The 17,500-nt window shown below is 40.4% G+C and overlaps 1 protein-coding gene across 1 annotated transcript in view; it reads left to right on the top strand.

The window, feature by feature from the left end:
• Nucleotides 1-17,500, top strand: part of pkd1a (polycystic kidney disease 1a) — a 92,503-nt gene that overhangs the window by 39,414 nt on the left and 35,589 nt on the right. Inside the window, exons 12-21 of the mRNA XM_081361512.1 lie at nucleotides 857-1,134; nucleotides 2,071-2,835; nucleotides 4,380-4,511; nucleotides 4,602-4,777; nucleotides 7,254-7,369; nucleotides 7,494-11,143; nucleotides 12,406-12,558; nucleotides 13,609-13,749; nucleotides 16,336-16,624; nucleotides 17,439-17,500. The exon at nucleotides 17,439-17,500 is cut by the window's right edge and continues 155 nt beyond it. Of these exons, the coding sequence (XP_081217638.1) occupies nucleotides 857-1,134; nucleotides 2,071-2,835; nucleotides 4,380-4,511; nucleotides 4,602-4,777; nucleotides 7,254-7,369; nucleotides 7,494-11,143; nucleotides 12,406-12,558; nucleotides 13,609-13,749; nucleotides 16,336-16,624; nucleotides 17,439-17,500 (5,762 nt within the window). The remainder of the gene's footprint in view (nucleotides 1-856; nucleotides 1,135-2,070; nucleotides 2,836-4,379; nucleotides 4,512-4,601; nucleotides 4,778-7,253; nucleotides 7,370-7,493; nucleotides 11,144-12,405; nucleotides 12,559-13,608; nucleotides 13,750-16,335; nucleotides 16,625-17,438) is intronic.

The following is a 17,500-nucleotide window of genomic DNA, read 5'->3' as shown; positions in this document are numbered from 1 at the left end:
CGCCAGTCAAGATCATTTCTCTGTGTTGAACGTGTTTGCAAACCGAGCAAACTAACAAACAGCCTCCAGACACACATCAACATGCTGAAAGTTCATTAGTTCAGTGAAGATGCTTTATTTCTTAATAATTTAACAATGAAATCTGAGATACATGAACCATATTTTTATATTTACAGGATCACAGTTGGTTTGCTTACTCTGCAAAAAACTGACAAACAAAAATTTGGTGTATTACCAACTTATTTATATCTAAAATGTGTGAAGGTTTACATGCAGCATTACGGAGTAATTATCTGCAAAGAAAAGTAATCTGAGATTCTGTGATTTTAATACATTTTCTATTCATATTAATACAAATATAATAATAACAACTGCATTATAATTGACAGTTTTAATTAAACATTACTGGACCTTCGACATTTACTGTTAGTTGATTAAAACTTATTAGATAAGATCGATTTATTACGTAAGAAAGGTTCATATATTTAAATGCATATATATTTATTATTCATATATATATATATATATATATATAAATATATATATATATATATATATATATATATATATATATAGCAAAACAGCCAAGTAAACCTTAATACAACAAATATTGCTCTGTATATTATTTGTACGCTGCAAAAATTATATGATCAATAAGTTATATGTTATTACATTGCTTAAAACTCGTCAAAATAAGTTAAGCAATTTTCAACTTTTTTTATAAGTTAATGTAATTTAAGTCGGAATGACTTGAACATCCCAGTTGATTAAAAATTTAAGGCAGCAACGAATTTTTTTCTTTAACAGTGTAGTTTTTTTGTAATGATATATTGATTTGTATGGACTTCTGTTGCAGATTGCGGTGACCTCTGCGCCCCCATCACTGTTTGCCAGGCCCCGGATGAGTGGATCAACGACACATCCGTCCGAGCCGAGCCCACATCGTGCCCAGCGGGACGCCAGTACTGTCCGTACGCTGAGCAGTGTCTGCCACTGTCCAGCCCGTGCCATCCTGGGGCTTGCGTCAACTGTTCTGGTGTCAGTCCTCTGCCGGCGGGCACTCAGTACCCCGATTACAGCCTGGTCGGGGAGGTGCTGGTCACCCTGCCGGCCGGACCTCCCTCCAACATCCTGGTGAGTTTGACCCGGTGGAAACCTGGAACTGCATCTAATAAAAAACGTAACTTCATGAAAACTGTCAAGCCCATATTTGAATTGTATCTCAAACAATATACAAAATACAATATTTTGTTTTGTGTAAAGAAAATAAAGTCTATTTAAGGGAAAACATTTTTTATTGCAGCCTTATTTTAAAGAATTTTGTTGTATCACGGTTTCCACACAAAAATATAAAGCAGCACAACTGTTTTCAACTTTGATAGTATTCAGAAATGTTCCTTGAGCGTCAAATTATCATATTAGAATGATTTCTGAAGGATCATGTGACACTGAAGACTAGAGTAATGCTGGTTAAAATTTAGCTTTGATCACAGGAATAAATTACATTTTAACACATATATTTCATAAAAAAAATAGTTATTTTAAATTGTAATAATATTTCATAATCATTTTGATCAAATAAATGCAGCTTTGGTGAGCAGAAGATACTTCTTTCAAATTTTGAACAGTAGTGTGTGTATTTGGTGTTATTTTTGTGCTGTTTAGTATGCTAATTTTAATCTAAAAACACTTTTGTATATAAAAAAACTGTATAAAACATTTGTATTAATAATCAATGAGAACAATGGAAATTGTGGAAATCATTGAAAATCAGTGGAAACAAATGACATCATGATGCAAAAAAAAAATCATCCAAAATGGTTCATAAAATAGGTTTGATTTCTTTATGCAAAATAAAAAAATTTGTTCCTTTTGATTTATAATGTGAAATATGGACGTGTTCTTGGCAGGTTTCATAGAGCACAAGTGCAGCACGCTCGAGCTTCACAGCTATCTCTGATAATGACCCTCAGTAAAAAAGATTATACATTTAGAGAAGCAGCAACAGCATATCTTGATACAAGTGGACAGGTTTCATCCCCTCTCACTTTCTGCCCTGCTTTCCCTCAGGTCCAGGAGGAGTTCGAGGACCTGCTGGTTTCCCCTGGGGACTTCATCGCCCTTCAGCACGACGCCGGGCCATCAGGCCTCCTCCAGTGCTCCTCCGAACCCTCTTCCCCGTGGAAGCAGAGCGTGCTCATCCAGAACCGCTCTGATTGGTGGGATGCTAATGAGACGCTGCAAGCGGATGCTGAGGGGAGTTGGGAGGAGGGCGTGGTTTGTCATATAAGGGTGTTGTACGTCGGACAGAACGAGACCAAGCTGCAGGGTCCCTTCCTCCGTTCTGGACTCCCTCAGTCTGGCGAATACAGTTTGGAAGTGACGTCCAATGATGAGGACTTTCCCGTCACTGCATCTTGTCCGATTCAAGTCGTCCCACCACTGGCGCCCACCGTGATCCATCCGATTAATCACAGCGGGACGGTGTACTTCCTCCCCAATCAGACGTGGATTCTCGTGACCGTCCGCTCGCAGCACGATGCCTTGATTGAGCGGGAGGGCAGCAACACGACCGTAGCTTTTCACAGCTCGTGTCCCCAGGACCTGGTGGCGAAAGTGGCCGAATGCAGAAGGCCCGGTCCGTACAACGACACCATGTTCGCATGGGTCGACCTCCAGCTCGGTTCCACACCGGGACAGACCACCATAATGCTTCGTGTCAAGAGCGAAGTTACTGAAGCATCGCTACAAATTGAGGCGAGGGTGCAAGAGCCACTCCGGGGCCTGGTTGTCCATCCGCATCCTGCGCACAGAGTCCTCATGGAGTCCATAGTGGTATGTGACGTCCTCCCTTCTGAGGAAACCCACTTAAATCAGGGGGTTTGTTGGTTTTAGGCTGGGTTAAACTGGTTACCCAGCACGAAAAACCCTTCAAAGAGACCAGATAGGCACCTTAGGCTGGTTCAAGCCATTTGTCAGCATGACTTTACCTTCTAAACATCTGGGTTTCTTTTCTAGTTGTGCTGTTCACTAATAAATGTTACATACATGTACGAATTTGTACAAAACTTGGTAAAGGTTTTGGCTCTTGCTATTTGAACACACAAAAAAATCCTGGCCATGATTCGAACAGGTTAAATGGTCCTGAAAAAAATAGGCACACTTGTGGTCACATTGAAATGAATGGGAGACGAATTTCGCCTAGTGGAAACGTTTGGTACTGCAGCCGAACAAAATCTTACTTAACATAGGGTTTAAACTAGTTTCCTACCCTGACAAGTGCCCAAAACCCATCGAAAACCATCAAAACAGACCAGCTAACCACCTTAGGCTAGTTTAAACCATTTATCAGCATGGCTTTATCTTCTAAACATCTGCTGTCCTAGGACTGTGTATCATTGTTAATATTTTAAAAACCACTTAAATCATGTGGTTTGCTGGTTTTAGGCTGGATTAAACTGGTTTCTGAACACCTACCCCGGCTTCACAGACAAGGCTTAAGCTAGTCAGAGACTAAAATGCATGTGAAAAGTAATTTCTACTGGCACATCTTAAAGGGCAAGACAACCCTGCACAGATTCCCAAAGAACCTGGCGTTAAGGGACCAGTGGATGGAGTTTGTTTTTTCAGAGCATCAACGGAGGTTGTGCAAGACTGTTTGTTCCCTGCATTTCGACGATGATTGGTTTAAAAACAAAGCCCAGATCGACGGATTTGCAGATCGTCTAATGCTTAAGGATTGAACAGTCACAATGATAAAGGTTCGCGGTCGTGCGTTGGAACCGGGCGGTGAGTAAAACGGCTTCAAATGTCTCTGTGTGTTATTAGCTCGGCGCGTTAGCACAGCTTTAGCTCCGCCCACAAGGCTCGCCTTCAGCCGCTCGTTTTTTTCCGGAAAGACTTGGTACAGCCTATCTTTCTTTTATAAATATAATAAAACTAAAGACTTTTTGGAGATATGAAGGATGCAATACTACGCTATAGGTACTCAAGATTAACAGGAGATTGAGTGAAAATGAGCATTTCACCCCCCCTTTAAAATATGTCAGTGTCATTGTTTTGTCTCAAGATACACATTACACAACATAAATGTTTTTTTGTAAGGCACGTTTATAACAACTACTTAAATGTCCTAATTGAACTAAGGCGTAATCCAGGCTTTATCTAAACCCTGTCTGTGAAACCAGGCCTTAGTGTCCAAGAATAGTATTTATTGCTTATATTTTATGTTTGTCCATAAAAGATGTCTGTGAGAGAGAAGCGGGTCTGAAGGTTTAATGCTGTTCTTCATCCACAATGTCTCCTTTGTTACGGCCCTGACCTTTCACTTTAACCATCGTCTTATTTGCTTCCCTCTTCCTCTTCGTCTTGGGTTTCAGAGTTACGTGGCGTCTGTGGAGGGAGGTACGGACCCGTCCTTCAGATGGACGGTGGATGATAAACCGTACTTTACATACTACAACAGCAATTTAAACATCATCTACCAGAATGCAGCAGTTTACAAACTCACGGTGACTGGTTTTCATTGAACTCAGTGCAGTTTGTGTAAAAGCCACACTGACTCCATCAGCTCAGGAACTGACCCATCTCTTGTCTCCAAGGTAACGGCTATGAACCAGGTTAGCATGCTGACCGAACTCTTCAACGTGACGGTGGATCGCATGAACCCCATGACTGTCCCCGCCGTCCACGGAGTCCCCAAAATCGTGCAGCAGGGTTTGTCCCTGAACCTCTCTGCGTCTGTGAAGATAGACATGGCGGTGAACGTCACCTTCTGGTATGTTCTTTCACAGTGAAGCTCTGATTGGTCGAATTAAAGGATCGAGGTCTAAAGACTTCAGCAGAAAGCTTAGCCATTTAAATTAGGGTTAAACTGAGTAATGCAGTTTCTTTAAAATGCGGTAATGCAGTGATTTAATGCCAGTCATAAAGAACACAGCAATAGTAGCAAATCATTCTTGGATAAAGAAGTCCTAACATTGGGATACTTTGAGATTATCCTGACGGATAAAATCAAGTACTTTCGTGCATTTTTTTTCTTATTGAATATCATGTTTCTATGGATGCTTGTTTCCGCCACAGAATAAAACATTTTAAAAGATAATTGCAACTTTTTATCTCACAATTGCGAGTTTACATCTCACAATTCTGACATCTTTTCTCTTTTCTGACTTTATTGCAAGTTATAAAGTCCAATTGTAAGGAGTTTATATCTCACAAAACTCTATAACACACGATAGCGACTTTGTATCATGCAATTCTGACTTTATAACATGCAATTGTGACTTTGTCACGCAATTCTGACTTTATAACTCGCAATTGCGACTTTATATCACAATTCTGAGATTAAAAAGTCAGAATTGTGAGATGTGAACTCGCAATTGTGAGAAAAAAAGTGGCGGGAACAAGCTTTCATGTTTCTCTTTGAAATATGTCACATAATGGAAGTAAAATGGGTTGTGAATGCTCTCTTTGAATAACTCTCTTCTTAGACTGCTCTCTACATTCACATCCCAGGACTGTTTAATGTACACACTCTTTTTTTATCTTCTCCATGGCTTCCACCGCTTCACACACTCCCAGCCTGCTCCCCTTTAATGGCACTTTTCTCTAGATTTACAGTCTGTGGTTAGCGCAAAATGCTGACAAGAATTTTCCCTTCAACGTAGAGCATAGAAAGATTCCCAAACTTTCCATTCCATCCCCCAGAAGCCTGCTGCGCGCCACTGCAGATGTCTGCTTTATTTATTTATTTTATGGATTTCTCTATTTATTGTCAAAAAAAAAAAGTCTTTCAGACAAGTACTGTTGGCTGGTTTCTTCCCGACTCTTTTATCTTGCCTGCTCGGTATCTCTGGAGTTCAGCCCTCGGCTTGCTCAGTCAATCGTGATACCTGATTCTCCTTTGGGTTCCCCTTCCATGGAGAATTTGGGCATAAGATGGAGTGAGAGATGAAGGTGTATAGCCGGGAACTGAGCCGATGATTCAACAGCAGCTCCACCACTCCCTCCCGCAGCGATGAGTCAGACAGCCAGATTGCAGAAGACAGTGCTTTTATTCTCTCCAGCTAAAAATATCTTCAAAACAGACCTGCCACCTTGCTCTTACACATTCCCAAGGCACCAAAAGAGACTTAAAGTTGGCTTTTTCCCCATCCAGTAGTCCCCTTTTTATACTGCAATAACTTTCTTTAAAGCCAACATATAACCAGAGTTTACTTTTTTAATACATGTCCCTGTCTTATTGTGCTCAGTGTGTCATTATTCGAAAGGAAAAACAACCGGTAATGTAAAAATGCAGTGACTTTTTTTCAACTCTTCCCCAACCACTGTCCAGTCAATTCCCTATTTATAAAATCAAGCCCTGTCTTTTTTCTATATTGAATATCTTGTCACATAGCAAATGTAAAATGTGTTGCCGGTTTCACGTCAACTTCAAGGTCCTGTTTACACAACTGGTGTTGTGGTTGATTGGATCACAAGTGGACGACACTAAATACAAGTGTAAACGGGATCTAAAATGTTTTGAGCTCGTCCACTTTCCACCACTTCCAGAGGAAGTTGAAAACACATTCGACCGGATTGCTTGTGTAGTTTAAACGCTCATGTGGTCGAATGTGTTCAAACAGCCACAAAAGACCGTCTTCTCTCCGTCTACTGATCTAATGTGTGAACATTATGGGAAGAGCTCTAGTCAGACGGGGTTTAAACTTTGACCCAAGTTTGGTTTGAAGATGAAAAACGTATCAAGCACAATGTTCTCTCACCATTCCTGATTTCTAACACACACTCAGCGTTCGGCTGATCTTGCGTCTGTCAGAGCAGAAACTAAAGCTGATGATCTCCGTGTGTTTTTCCGTCTCATCGGTCGCGTTCACATGTTAATAGCGTGAGCTTATTTCATACATTAGATCGAAAGATCTGGAAAAAAACACACACATTTACCCGCCCATAGACCCTCCCCTCGAAGACATCAGGACAGAAGTGGCTGAAAGTGGACAAAAGAGACGGGTTAAAACAACAGGTGTGAACGGGAATGTGTCTCCCTCGTCTACTTGTGATCCGATCGACCAAAACACATCTTAATACCAGGAGTAAACAGGTCTTAAGATTTGGCAGGTTAACAGTGTAACATGCCCAAAGATTATGTGAGAAACTGATTAAGTAAAGCCTGTTTTAAAATAGTGCATGTAAATCAGGCATCCAGTGTGTTTGTTTGTGATGTAATGATTTGATGGTTTTATGTGTCACAGGTGGTGGTTTGGAGATGGAGGAAACCATACACATCAGTTTAAGCCTCCTTACGAAAACTCCTCCAGTAACCAGGTGGTGATTGATGACCATGTGGAATATATTTATGCACAGCCAGGTAAAAACAAAACTTTTATATTATTTATATTGATTTATAGTTTTTACATTTTATATTCATATTGAATATATTATTATATTCAATATTCCATATTGATTTTTTTTCTACTCATATTTTTTTGCAGGGGAGTACACCCTAATGCTCTCTGCTTCCAACCGCTATGAGAACAAGACATGCAAGGTCGACGTATACGTCTTCAGCATTCTAACAAGTGTGCAAATCGAAAATTACCCACCACTCCTACGTGCCGAAAAACCAGCTGACTTTGAGGCCCACCCCTTACCGTCTCCCTACGGCATCATCTACACCTGGAACTTCGGTGACAATTCCAGTATCCAGCAGGGACGTGAACGCAGGGTTCCTCACGCGTACGCTCACAGTGGTGTCTACAACATCTGCGTGATTGTGAACAACACCATTAGCTGGACAGGCACATGTGCGGAAGTTACCGTCTATGAGGACGTTAAGGGCTTGGAGGTGGTGTCGTCTGCTCCCACCGAACGCAACACGCCTACCATTGTCACAGCAATTCTAGAAGGAGGTAACAACGTAACATGGAGCTTTGACATGGGTGATGGAACGGTGCACACAGGTGTGGAACCACAAGTTGAATATAGGTACTTGAAAGATGGAAATTACACGGTTAACGTCACCGCAAAGAATGCCGTGAGCTCTCAGTGGGTAACCTTGCCTGTTGAGGTGTTTGTGCTACAAGTGTTATCGCTAGAACCTCCCGGGTGCATTCAGGAAAGCAAAGCGGTCAGCTTCCATGCGTTTGTGTCAGGGAACGCATCAGGACATCAATACATGTGGAGTTTTGGAGACGGAAGCCCCAACGAGACTCAGTATGGTACGGCGCTGATAACCCACTCGTATGTTAAGAGTGGAGAGTACGATCTCTCGCTGGAAATGTCAAGCGAAGCCAACAAGGCCAATTTTTTCACAAGGATCTGCGTCCAACCTGAAGTTACAACAGTGTCTGTGTTTCCTCTGAGAACACATGTGAAGCTCGGCGAGGAGAGTAGATTTACAGTTACTGCCGTCCCTGAATTTAACTACACGTACCTGTGGGATTTTGGGGTACTTGACTCGAGAGGTCCTGTTCGGGGTGGGAAGGAGATGGCTTTTACTTTCAAGAGTCCTGGGGAATATCTGGTAACAGTTACTGTGCTCAACAATATCTCCTGTATCAATACCTCAGTTTCAATTGAGGTACAACAATCCGTTGGGTTTTTGCTGATCAGTCATAATGGAGAGAAAGGAAACAATCTTTCTTTACACCGAAACTATGCTTTCAAAGCATCCTCAGACTCGACGAATGCTATCTACATCTGGGAATTTGGAGATGGGACTCGACTAAATGGGACAAGCGTATCACATGCTTACAATTCTTCAGGCAGGTTCAACATCAGTGTCACAGGCAAGAATGAAGTGAGTGAGACCAAAAATGAGATTTTCGTTGTGGTCTTGGCACCAATCGCAGGACTGTCAGTAAATGCCAGCTTTGTCAATGTCCCTTTGAATGCTTCTGTCCACTTTGAGGCACACTTCGACCAAGGAGATGACGTCCGGTACTCTTGGATTCTTTGTGACCGGTGCACATCTATCCAAGGCACTCACACAATGTTCTACACGTTTCGCTCCGTTGGGACTTTCAATGTTATTGTTACTGCAGAGAATGACATCGGCACTGCTCAGTCCAGCATTTATATCTTTGTGCAGCGTGAGTTGGAGGGCTTGCAGATAGTGGCTGATGAACTTATTGAAGGATGCTGTTTTGCAACCAATCGTGTCCTCCACTTACAAGCCTCATTAAAAGAGGGCACCAACATGACCTTCAGCTGGAACCTTCTGAGGGAACATGAAAACCATGACCGCAACTTCACGGGCAAGACCATAGACCTCAATTATTCCACCCCGGGTCCTTGTGAGGTGCTTCTCAAGGCAACCAACTTGCTTGGCCAGCTGGCTGTGAACAAAACTATTGAGTTTCTGGATCCTGTGAGGGAGCTGGTTCTCGAGTCTTCACCAAACCCTTCTGCAGTAAACGCCATGACGACTATGACGGTATCTGTAAGTTCTGGGACGGATCTTCATTACAGATGGTGGGCAGATGGTGACCTGTTAACATCTGACATGTCCTCCGTCATGCACAGTTTCAGAAACCCAGGTTTGAAACTGGTTAAAGTGGAGGTTTCCAACAAAATCAACACTGAAATGGTCTTAAAGTGGATCAGCGTTCAAGAACCGATCTCTGGATTGAGTTTCAGTGCCACAAATGTTATAGAGAACTTTGTGGCCACGGGGGACAATGTTTCTCTGTGTGGAGAAACACGGATGGGATCCAACATTTCATGGATGTGGCTATTGCCAGACAGCACAAAATCAAACCAACGTGCCACCTCCTACATCTTCCTCAAAACGGGAATCTTCAGTGTCGCTTTGAATGCCTCTAATGACATCAGCAGAGAATCGTACTTGCGTGACTTTACAGTTCAAGACCGTATCCAGGGTCTGGAGCTCAGGGCCAGCAAACAAATTGCTGCGGTTGGTGAAAATGTTGAGTTTTCAATCTCGGTCTCGTCTGGTACTTCTGTTAATTTCATCCTGAGCATTAGTGGTGATGCAACTGTTGTCCTGAACAATCAAACGTACATCCACCAGTTCACCAGTGTGGCCAAGTACTACGTCAACCTTACTGCCCACAACCAAGTGAGTTCAGAACGAAAGACTCTGCACATTGAAGTGATGGAGCCTGTGACCAAGTTGACCATACTGGACTGCTGTGATGCCGCTATACCTGTCGGAGTACCTAGGTCTTATGTAGCAAGCACTCCAACACGTGAGCCACTCACCATCCTGTGGACCTTCGACCTTCATCATGGTCACAAGATTTCCCGGGTTGGCAAGTCGGTGACATATGCACCAGATCAGCCAGGCAATCTGACCATATTCCTAAGAGCATTCAATTCCCTGAACGGTCTTAATGTGACAAAGGTTATACGAGTTCAGAACAGTATCCGGTCAGCCTTCTTGGATGCTCAACCAAGCGACACCTTTGTTAACAAGACGGTCAGTTTCCATGTGGGAATCACTCCTGTTTCCACTCCAGCAACATACCAGTGGAACTTTGGGGACGGTTCTTCAACCACTGTCTCATTTACACCTTCTCTTAGCCATATCTACTTCATTCCTGGTCACTATGTGGTGCGAGTTAACATCTCTAACCTTGTGAGCTGGGTTACAGCACAGACTGAGATCAACATCTCTGTCCTGAAGTGTGACGAACCAGAAGTTCAGATCATTCAAGCTCCACGACTTGCTATCTGGCGGTACCAGCCAACCTTGGTAGAGGCCAGTGTGAACTTAAAAGGCTGTGCCTTCTATGGAGTGGAGTACCTTTGGGAGATCCTCACCTCCCCTCGCTGTCAGGATGAGGACAAGAAAGGTCCCCCACCATCCAAGGTCCGTCTCCCCGCAGAAGTCAACGTCCGGAGACTCCAGCTTTCAGTGCCCAAGATGTCGATTTACGCTGGGAACTACACTCTAGTTTTTTCTCTGTCTTATGAGGGAGTGCCACTACGTAAAGCAGCCTGTCTCCAACTTTCGGTGATGTCCAAAAAATTGGTGCCCATCATTGAGGGTGGCACATACCGTGTGTGGTCTAAAACTCAGGATTTGCATTTGAGCGCAGAGCAATCCTACGACCCCAATCTGGATCCGGAGAACCAGTCCCTGCTCAGCTACCACTGGGAATGTGTGAGCACCTCAAAGGTAATCAAGATTGATGTCACAGATAAATGCTTTTTAGTGACTTAAACTTTCTGTTCCTCTTGCTCACTGACAATGAAGGACGTAAATGGATTTAGGCCAGAGGTGTGTCCAGTCCTACTCCTGGAGAGTCACCTTCCTGCAAATTTTAGTTCCAACACATCTGCCCAGTGGTCCTAAAGATCTTGATTAGCTTGTTGATGTGTGTTTAATTGGGGCTGAAGCTAAACTCGGCTGGAAATTGACCCTCTAGGAGCAGGGTTGAACGTCCTTAATGTAGACCATAAAATAACTAAAGATGTAAGAACAAATGTGGCGGCTGATGCATCTCAAATACGTTTAGACTAGAGGTCGACCGATAACGATAACTAAGTTGGGCAGTACCTACCGATAACCGATTAATTAACCAGTAGTTTTTAAAACTGATACTGAATCAAAATATCAAAAGTAAAATAGTGCTGAACTTTTTACAAAGATAAACTAAATTATAAATATTAAAGGAAATAAAAGATTTTGCAACTTAGCTGGCTAACAAATGCATTCATTTGCCCAGCTGGATAATAAACTAATGCAAACAGACCGTAACAATCATGACATTTGTCACATGTTTTGTATTTGCATGTGTTTTTTTGAGAGAGGGTTGGAGAGTTTAAGTAATTGCCATTTTTAAAAACGCTCCTAACAGAGATGTGAATGTGTGAATTTGAGGGGAAAAAAGTGTTTTAGTATGAGGGACGTTTAGTATCAGAGGCTTGAATAAGTGCACAGCAACTCGGAAAGACGAAATATGCCAAGTATTAGCCATAAAAGTGGATGTTTGGGTGGTGTATACTTGAGATCAGTTACATAACCAGCAGGGGGAAAAACTCTGCATTCCTCCGAGTTCTCCCAGCCTATCAGAATTACTGCCGGAGGGGAGCAGAGATTCCTGCTTTTTATTAAAACATTTTATCACTGACAGAAATTCAAAGGAATTTTATATCAGGTATAATGGAATATTTCAAGCTCAAAAATAGCACTTAAGCCACATTAAAAATGTATGAATGTCATTGCATTAAATAAAATATAAAACCAAATGGTATTTATTTTAATTAAATTGCAAGCACACTTTTCAAGCAAAAAATGTCACAAAACAATTTTTTTTTAAAGTTTGTTTTGTTGAGCTGATGTCTATGCTGGTGTCTTGTATATCCTGAGGCAAATAAATGAGATGATTTATGACCAAATGCAGCTTTTGTAAAGCGCCTCTTCACTCCACCACACAGGGTCCAGATCACTGTTCCACTTTGCATTTCGGGTTGGGTCCGAGCGACCCGGTTCTGGGAATATCTGGGTCCGAACTGGAGGTGGACGTTGAGTATACCTTCCGCCTGACCGTCAGTAAAGAAGGCATGACCCCGGAGTCCACGACCCAAACGGTGAGGGCCCTGATTGTAGATTACAATCTTTTCGTAACTACTGTGTTTGAATTTGCTAATTCATTAAAAGCAATTCACCTCACTCTCTTTTAAAATGTTGCATATTTTGTGCACGAAAAAACCTGCATTACTCCCCGCAGTCCAGTTTAAGTGAATAGAGCAGCACCATTTAAATGAAGTCATTGTCATTCTTTTCAGTGCAAACACGCCTCTTTTCTATGTAAATTAGGCTCATTATTGAATAGTAATTATTCACAATCAAAAACTCAGGGCTTCTTGAATACCACAATTAACGTCACGCTGTTGCCGCCCCGGCATGGAAAGCTGGCGGTAAACTGAATCTTATTTAAAATCATTTCTTTAGCGATCATGACCACAGAAAATGATCAAATGAGGAACAAAAGCACATCCTCCACTACCTCATTACTCAAAAGCGGTCTGCAAGATTGTGTTCTTTGGGGGTGTATTCGTGCTGGTACCTGATTTGCGTACTTGCAATACTGAAGCTCGAGCAAAAACAATGCAGCGCATGCAAATGATCAAAATTATGAGCGTCTGAATACCCACCGTTTTGTTTTGTTCTACTGCATTGAAATTAGTCGCTATTATCATTACAAAATATTCATTCTTATTTAGCATGCTATGATTAACTGACCCAAACAGGTCAAAGGAAGGTATGTTACATAATTCAAAACATAATTAACTTGCTTTTTACTTTCTGACTTTCACAATTCCGAGCTACATGTGAAAGCCTGATATGATATGCTAAGGGGAATGTTTCATGAGATTTAACTTTGAAGGTCTGATTGCTTTGGGAACCGTGATGAAACCATTGTAGAGTCCTTTTATTTCCTCTCAATAGTTGAACAGAATTAATTCCTGTGTCGCAGTCAGAACAGGTCAGGGAGATCCGTCAGTCTCAGCGCTAACATTGAATGTATTTCAGTCAAGTTCAAAGAGTGAGAAAGGTTTTAAATGAATTGGGTTCCATGGTCAACAGAAAACATAATTACATAACTTCACTTGACTTCACTCTTTTTCTGGTCGCAGGTGTGGGTACAGAGCGGTCGCATCCCGATGGTGTCGCTGGAGTGTGTGTCGTGCAAAGCTCAGTCCCGCTACGAGATCAGTCAGAGCTCCTACGTGTACTTGGCCGGCACCTGCAATAACTGTCACAGCTCTCACAGAGGGGTGAGAACGACACTCACATACCCATGACACGCCGCCATCAATCATAGGGTTACTATTAAACCTGTTTTGCCATTGGGAAAATCTCCAAAATCGCAAATACTCCTCCTGTTTCGGGCTGGGGTGTGTTTCCCGTACAACGACGTAACTCGCTGCTTCACTACCATAGTACAGTGCATCTTGAAGAAATCAACTAGCTAGTCACAACTTTTTCCCAAAACCGTATTGTCGCAAATCGGTCGTCCAACCACGTTTGTTAATGTTGTCACGCACATGGTGGAGTGATAACTACTTTTAATGAATCTGATCGAATTAACGCTAGATGTTTTGCTATAAATTATGGTCATGGCATCTGAGGACTATTACTCATTTTTCTCAGTTATTTTGCTTTATTTCCAGATTCAATCATAGGCTCGTTCTTACGTAGTAGAGCACGTTCGCACATGCGCACTCTTCAAAAGCGACTCTTTAAATCTCTTGACAAACTAAAAGATGTAAATTACATTTGTATGTATTCTAAATAAAAGACACAGGTTGTACTGAATGTCAGCTTGCTTATTTTACTCAAGATAAGGATTTATTGAGTCCACATGACATACAAACAAGAAACTGCTTCTAACCACAGGTCGAAATCTGTCGTTCAAACAACTCTGCGATGCTGTTTGCGAATGTTCGTTAGAATGATGGTTTCGGGAAACACCAACTCGTTGAACTGCTGATAACGACAGAACTTGCGAACATAGTTGGCTAACGATGCTTTCGGGAAACGCACCCCTGGTCGGGACGCTCAAACAGTTTTTGTGTAATGGACAGCATGAAATCAAAACTGAACTGTAGTTTTAATGTACAGTTCAATGTCTATTAGGTTTTTGACCAGTGAAAGGCTTAAAACTTTAATTTGTGCTCTTTTAGCTTTCTGAAAAGCATTGAAAGCAGCGTGATATCATCATTTGTCCCTAGGAATTACATGATCCTGGGAATGGCATATTTGGATTTAGCGAGTCACTCGTGCCTTATTTATTAGAGGAAACATGCCGTCATAATGTATTGAAGAGAGCTTTACATGGCGAGATAGCAGCATGATGTCATTCTAAAAAGGGAGAACACTTCTCTTTTTTCATGGGCATTCCTCCTGCTTTTTCCATCCTGCTCTCTGATAATGTTTAGACTGAGACTGGAGTGATGTTATGGTTATGGGAACCAAAGGGATGAAAAACCTGAGTGGGCGTACAGGGTGATGATGTCATCACTGTGTTCGATGTGATGTGATGTGTTTAGCACATCTCGTTAAACACACACAGACATTTACTTGGTGACCAGTCGGTCAAACACTCGGTCTGATACCCACGAGTCTGTAAATATTATGATACATTTCAGGGATGCTTATCTAGTGGTTCAAACATGAGTGCTGATCGGGATTGATGCTGATGGAGGTCACTGCAGGGTTACTGAAAATATATATATTTTAAATATATATATATATATTTAAAAAATAGAGTATTATTCCACATTTATATTATGCATTTCGTGTGAAGTTATTTAAATAAATTATATTGTCAATAAAGTTTATTCAATTAATATAATTAATGCATCTCATTTTAATTAATAGATTACTTTAATAATTTAATTTAATGATACAAATAAAACTGCTTATTTTAAAATGATATATTTAAATATTTAAGTGTGAGATAAGTGCTGATTCGGATTGATGCTGATTGAAGGTAACTGAAAAACCAGCTTGAAGCTCATTAAAAAATTCAATTAAATATATTTTTTAAATACATGTATTTCTTATTCTTTTAAATATGACAATTTTGTAGCTACATAAAACTATATAGGCATTTAAAATAATAATAATAATTTTTTACTCCATTAATAATATATTTTGCACACATTTATATAACGCATTATCTAATTGTGTTCAAATAATATTTATATTATTAATAAAGTGAAGTATCCATTTGATTTTAATTAATACATGTAATAAATGTAATAATTCACTTTTCAATAAAATTAAATTCTCATGAATATTATTTTATTAAACAATAGAATTTTAAAACTAAATTTAATTATCTAGTTTGAATTTATTTATGACAATTTTTGTAGCTACATAAAAGTACATTTGTAAATAATTATAAAATGTAAATAATTGTACAATGTAAACAATATTATAATTACTAAAATATAATATTTATTTTATATGTAATCATTTATTAAAATATAATATAAATTAATATGTATTTTAATTATTATAATTGAAATACAATGCCATTTTCTGTAAGCATTTGAAATATTTCATTAAAGTTAAAAATATTAATTTATATAACACATTTCATTTCAATAAATCATGTACTCAGATAACATTTATATTTTAAATGAAATGCGTTATATAAATTAATATTTTTAATTTTAATGAAATATTTCAAATGACAAATATAATTAATGCATTAAATTAAATTCTTTTAATTTAATAATTCACGTTAATAATAAAAAGAACAGCTCATTTTACAATGATGTCATGGAATATTTAAGTGTGTCCATATATGGAAGTACCCCTGACATGTCGGCCATGTCTGTTGTCGCTGTTAGCGCTGGACGGCGAAGACCCGTGGGAACGAGACGCTGGTGCTGGATCTGAACACCACCACCACAGGCAGCGACAGCATGCACCTGGTCCTGAGACAGGGCATCCTCCGGGACGGAGACTCCTACAAATTCAGCCTCCATGTGACCGACGACAGCATGGACCGCGAGGGCGTGGCCTACATCGAGCTCCACCCAAACCTGCCGCCAGCCGGGGGGGTGTGCTCTCTGTGGGCCGACGGGGACGGGCCTCAGGTGCGCACGCTCATGGAGAGAGTGCACTTCAAGTGCTCAGGTGAGGCTGGAGGACAGCGGCTTCATTAGGGTTGAGTATCGATTCCGATTCCTGTTTCGATTCTGCTTATCGATTCCGATTCTTATCGATTCCTAATTTCAGTTTTCTAATTTTCTAGTTTTCAGGGAGAAAAAAAAACTCGGATATCATTCACATTTAGTCTTATTCCAAAATATTTTTTGTAGCTGAATATCATGAACAAAAATCAACAGGGTAAAGAACACTTACACAAGGAACGTTGGTTTAAAAATACCATTAAAAAACAACAACTAGCCTAACTATTATAAATGTAAAGCATTATTAAAGACAATAAACACTCGGTAAATAAAAGAACAAATAAAAAATTAGCAATCGCAACAAATAGATACAACTGAACAAAGATACGACTGAAATAAAGTGTTTTAAGATTTTCAGGTATTTAAGGAACAGAAACTAATCAAATGTAAAATAACACTGCAAATGTAGTTACAAAAGTTATTCAGTCAAGAACGAGTGATTTTTCTCTTTGTCTTCTGTTGTTTGATTAGTGTTATTAGAGACGGCAGCTACTGTCACTAAGAGTTGCCCAGTATAGTTACACATGTAACTTGTCGTTTCGTGCTTGAACGGTTTAGAATCACATTTTCTGTGCACACGTTTTGGATGTGTGTGCAAGCACATAAAACATCTTGTGCTTGAAAAGTCATATTGAAATGAGGAAAAGAAATTTTAATTTTATAACAAGTATTTGATTCCAATCGATTTCGATTCCCAACCCTAGACTTGATGTATGATTCTGAGATCTAGGTGTTGAACAATCACATCTCATGTTCAGGTTACGCTGATCTGGATGAGACGGAGTCTCCGCTGGTCTATAGTCTGCTGGCAGTGCGCTGC

The sequence above is a fragment of the Scardinius erythrophthalmus genome, assembly GCF_964197995.2.
Source record: "Scardinius erythrophthalmus genome assembly, chromosome: 3".
NCBI classification, from domain to species: Eukaryota; Metazoa; Chordata; class Actinopteri; order Cypriniformes; family Leuciscidae; genus Scardinius; species Scardinius erythrophthalmus.
This window is presented reverse-complemented; position numbering and strand designations above follow the sequence as displayed.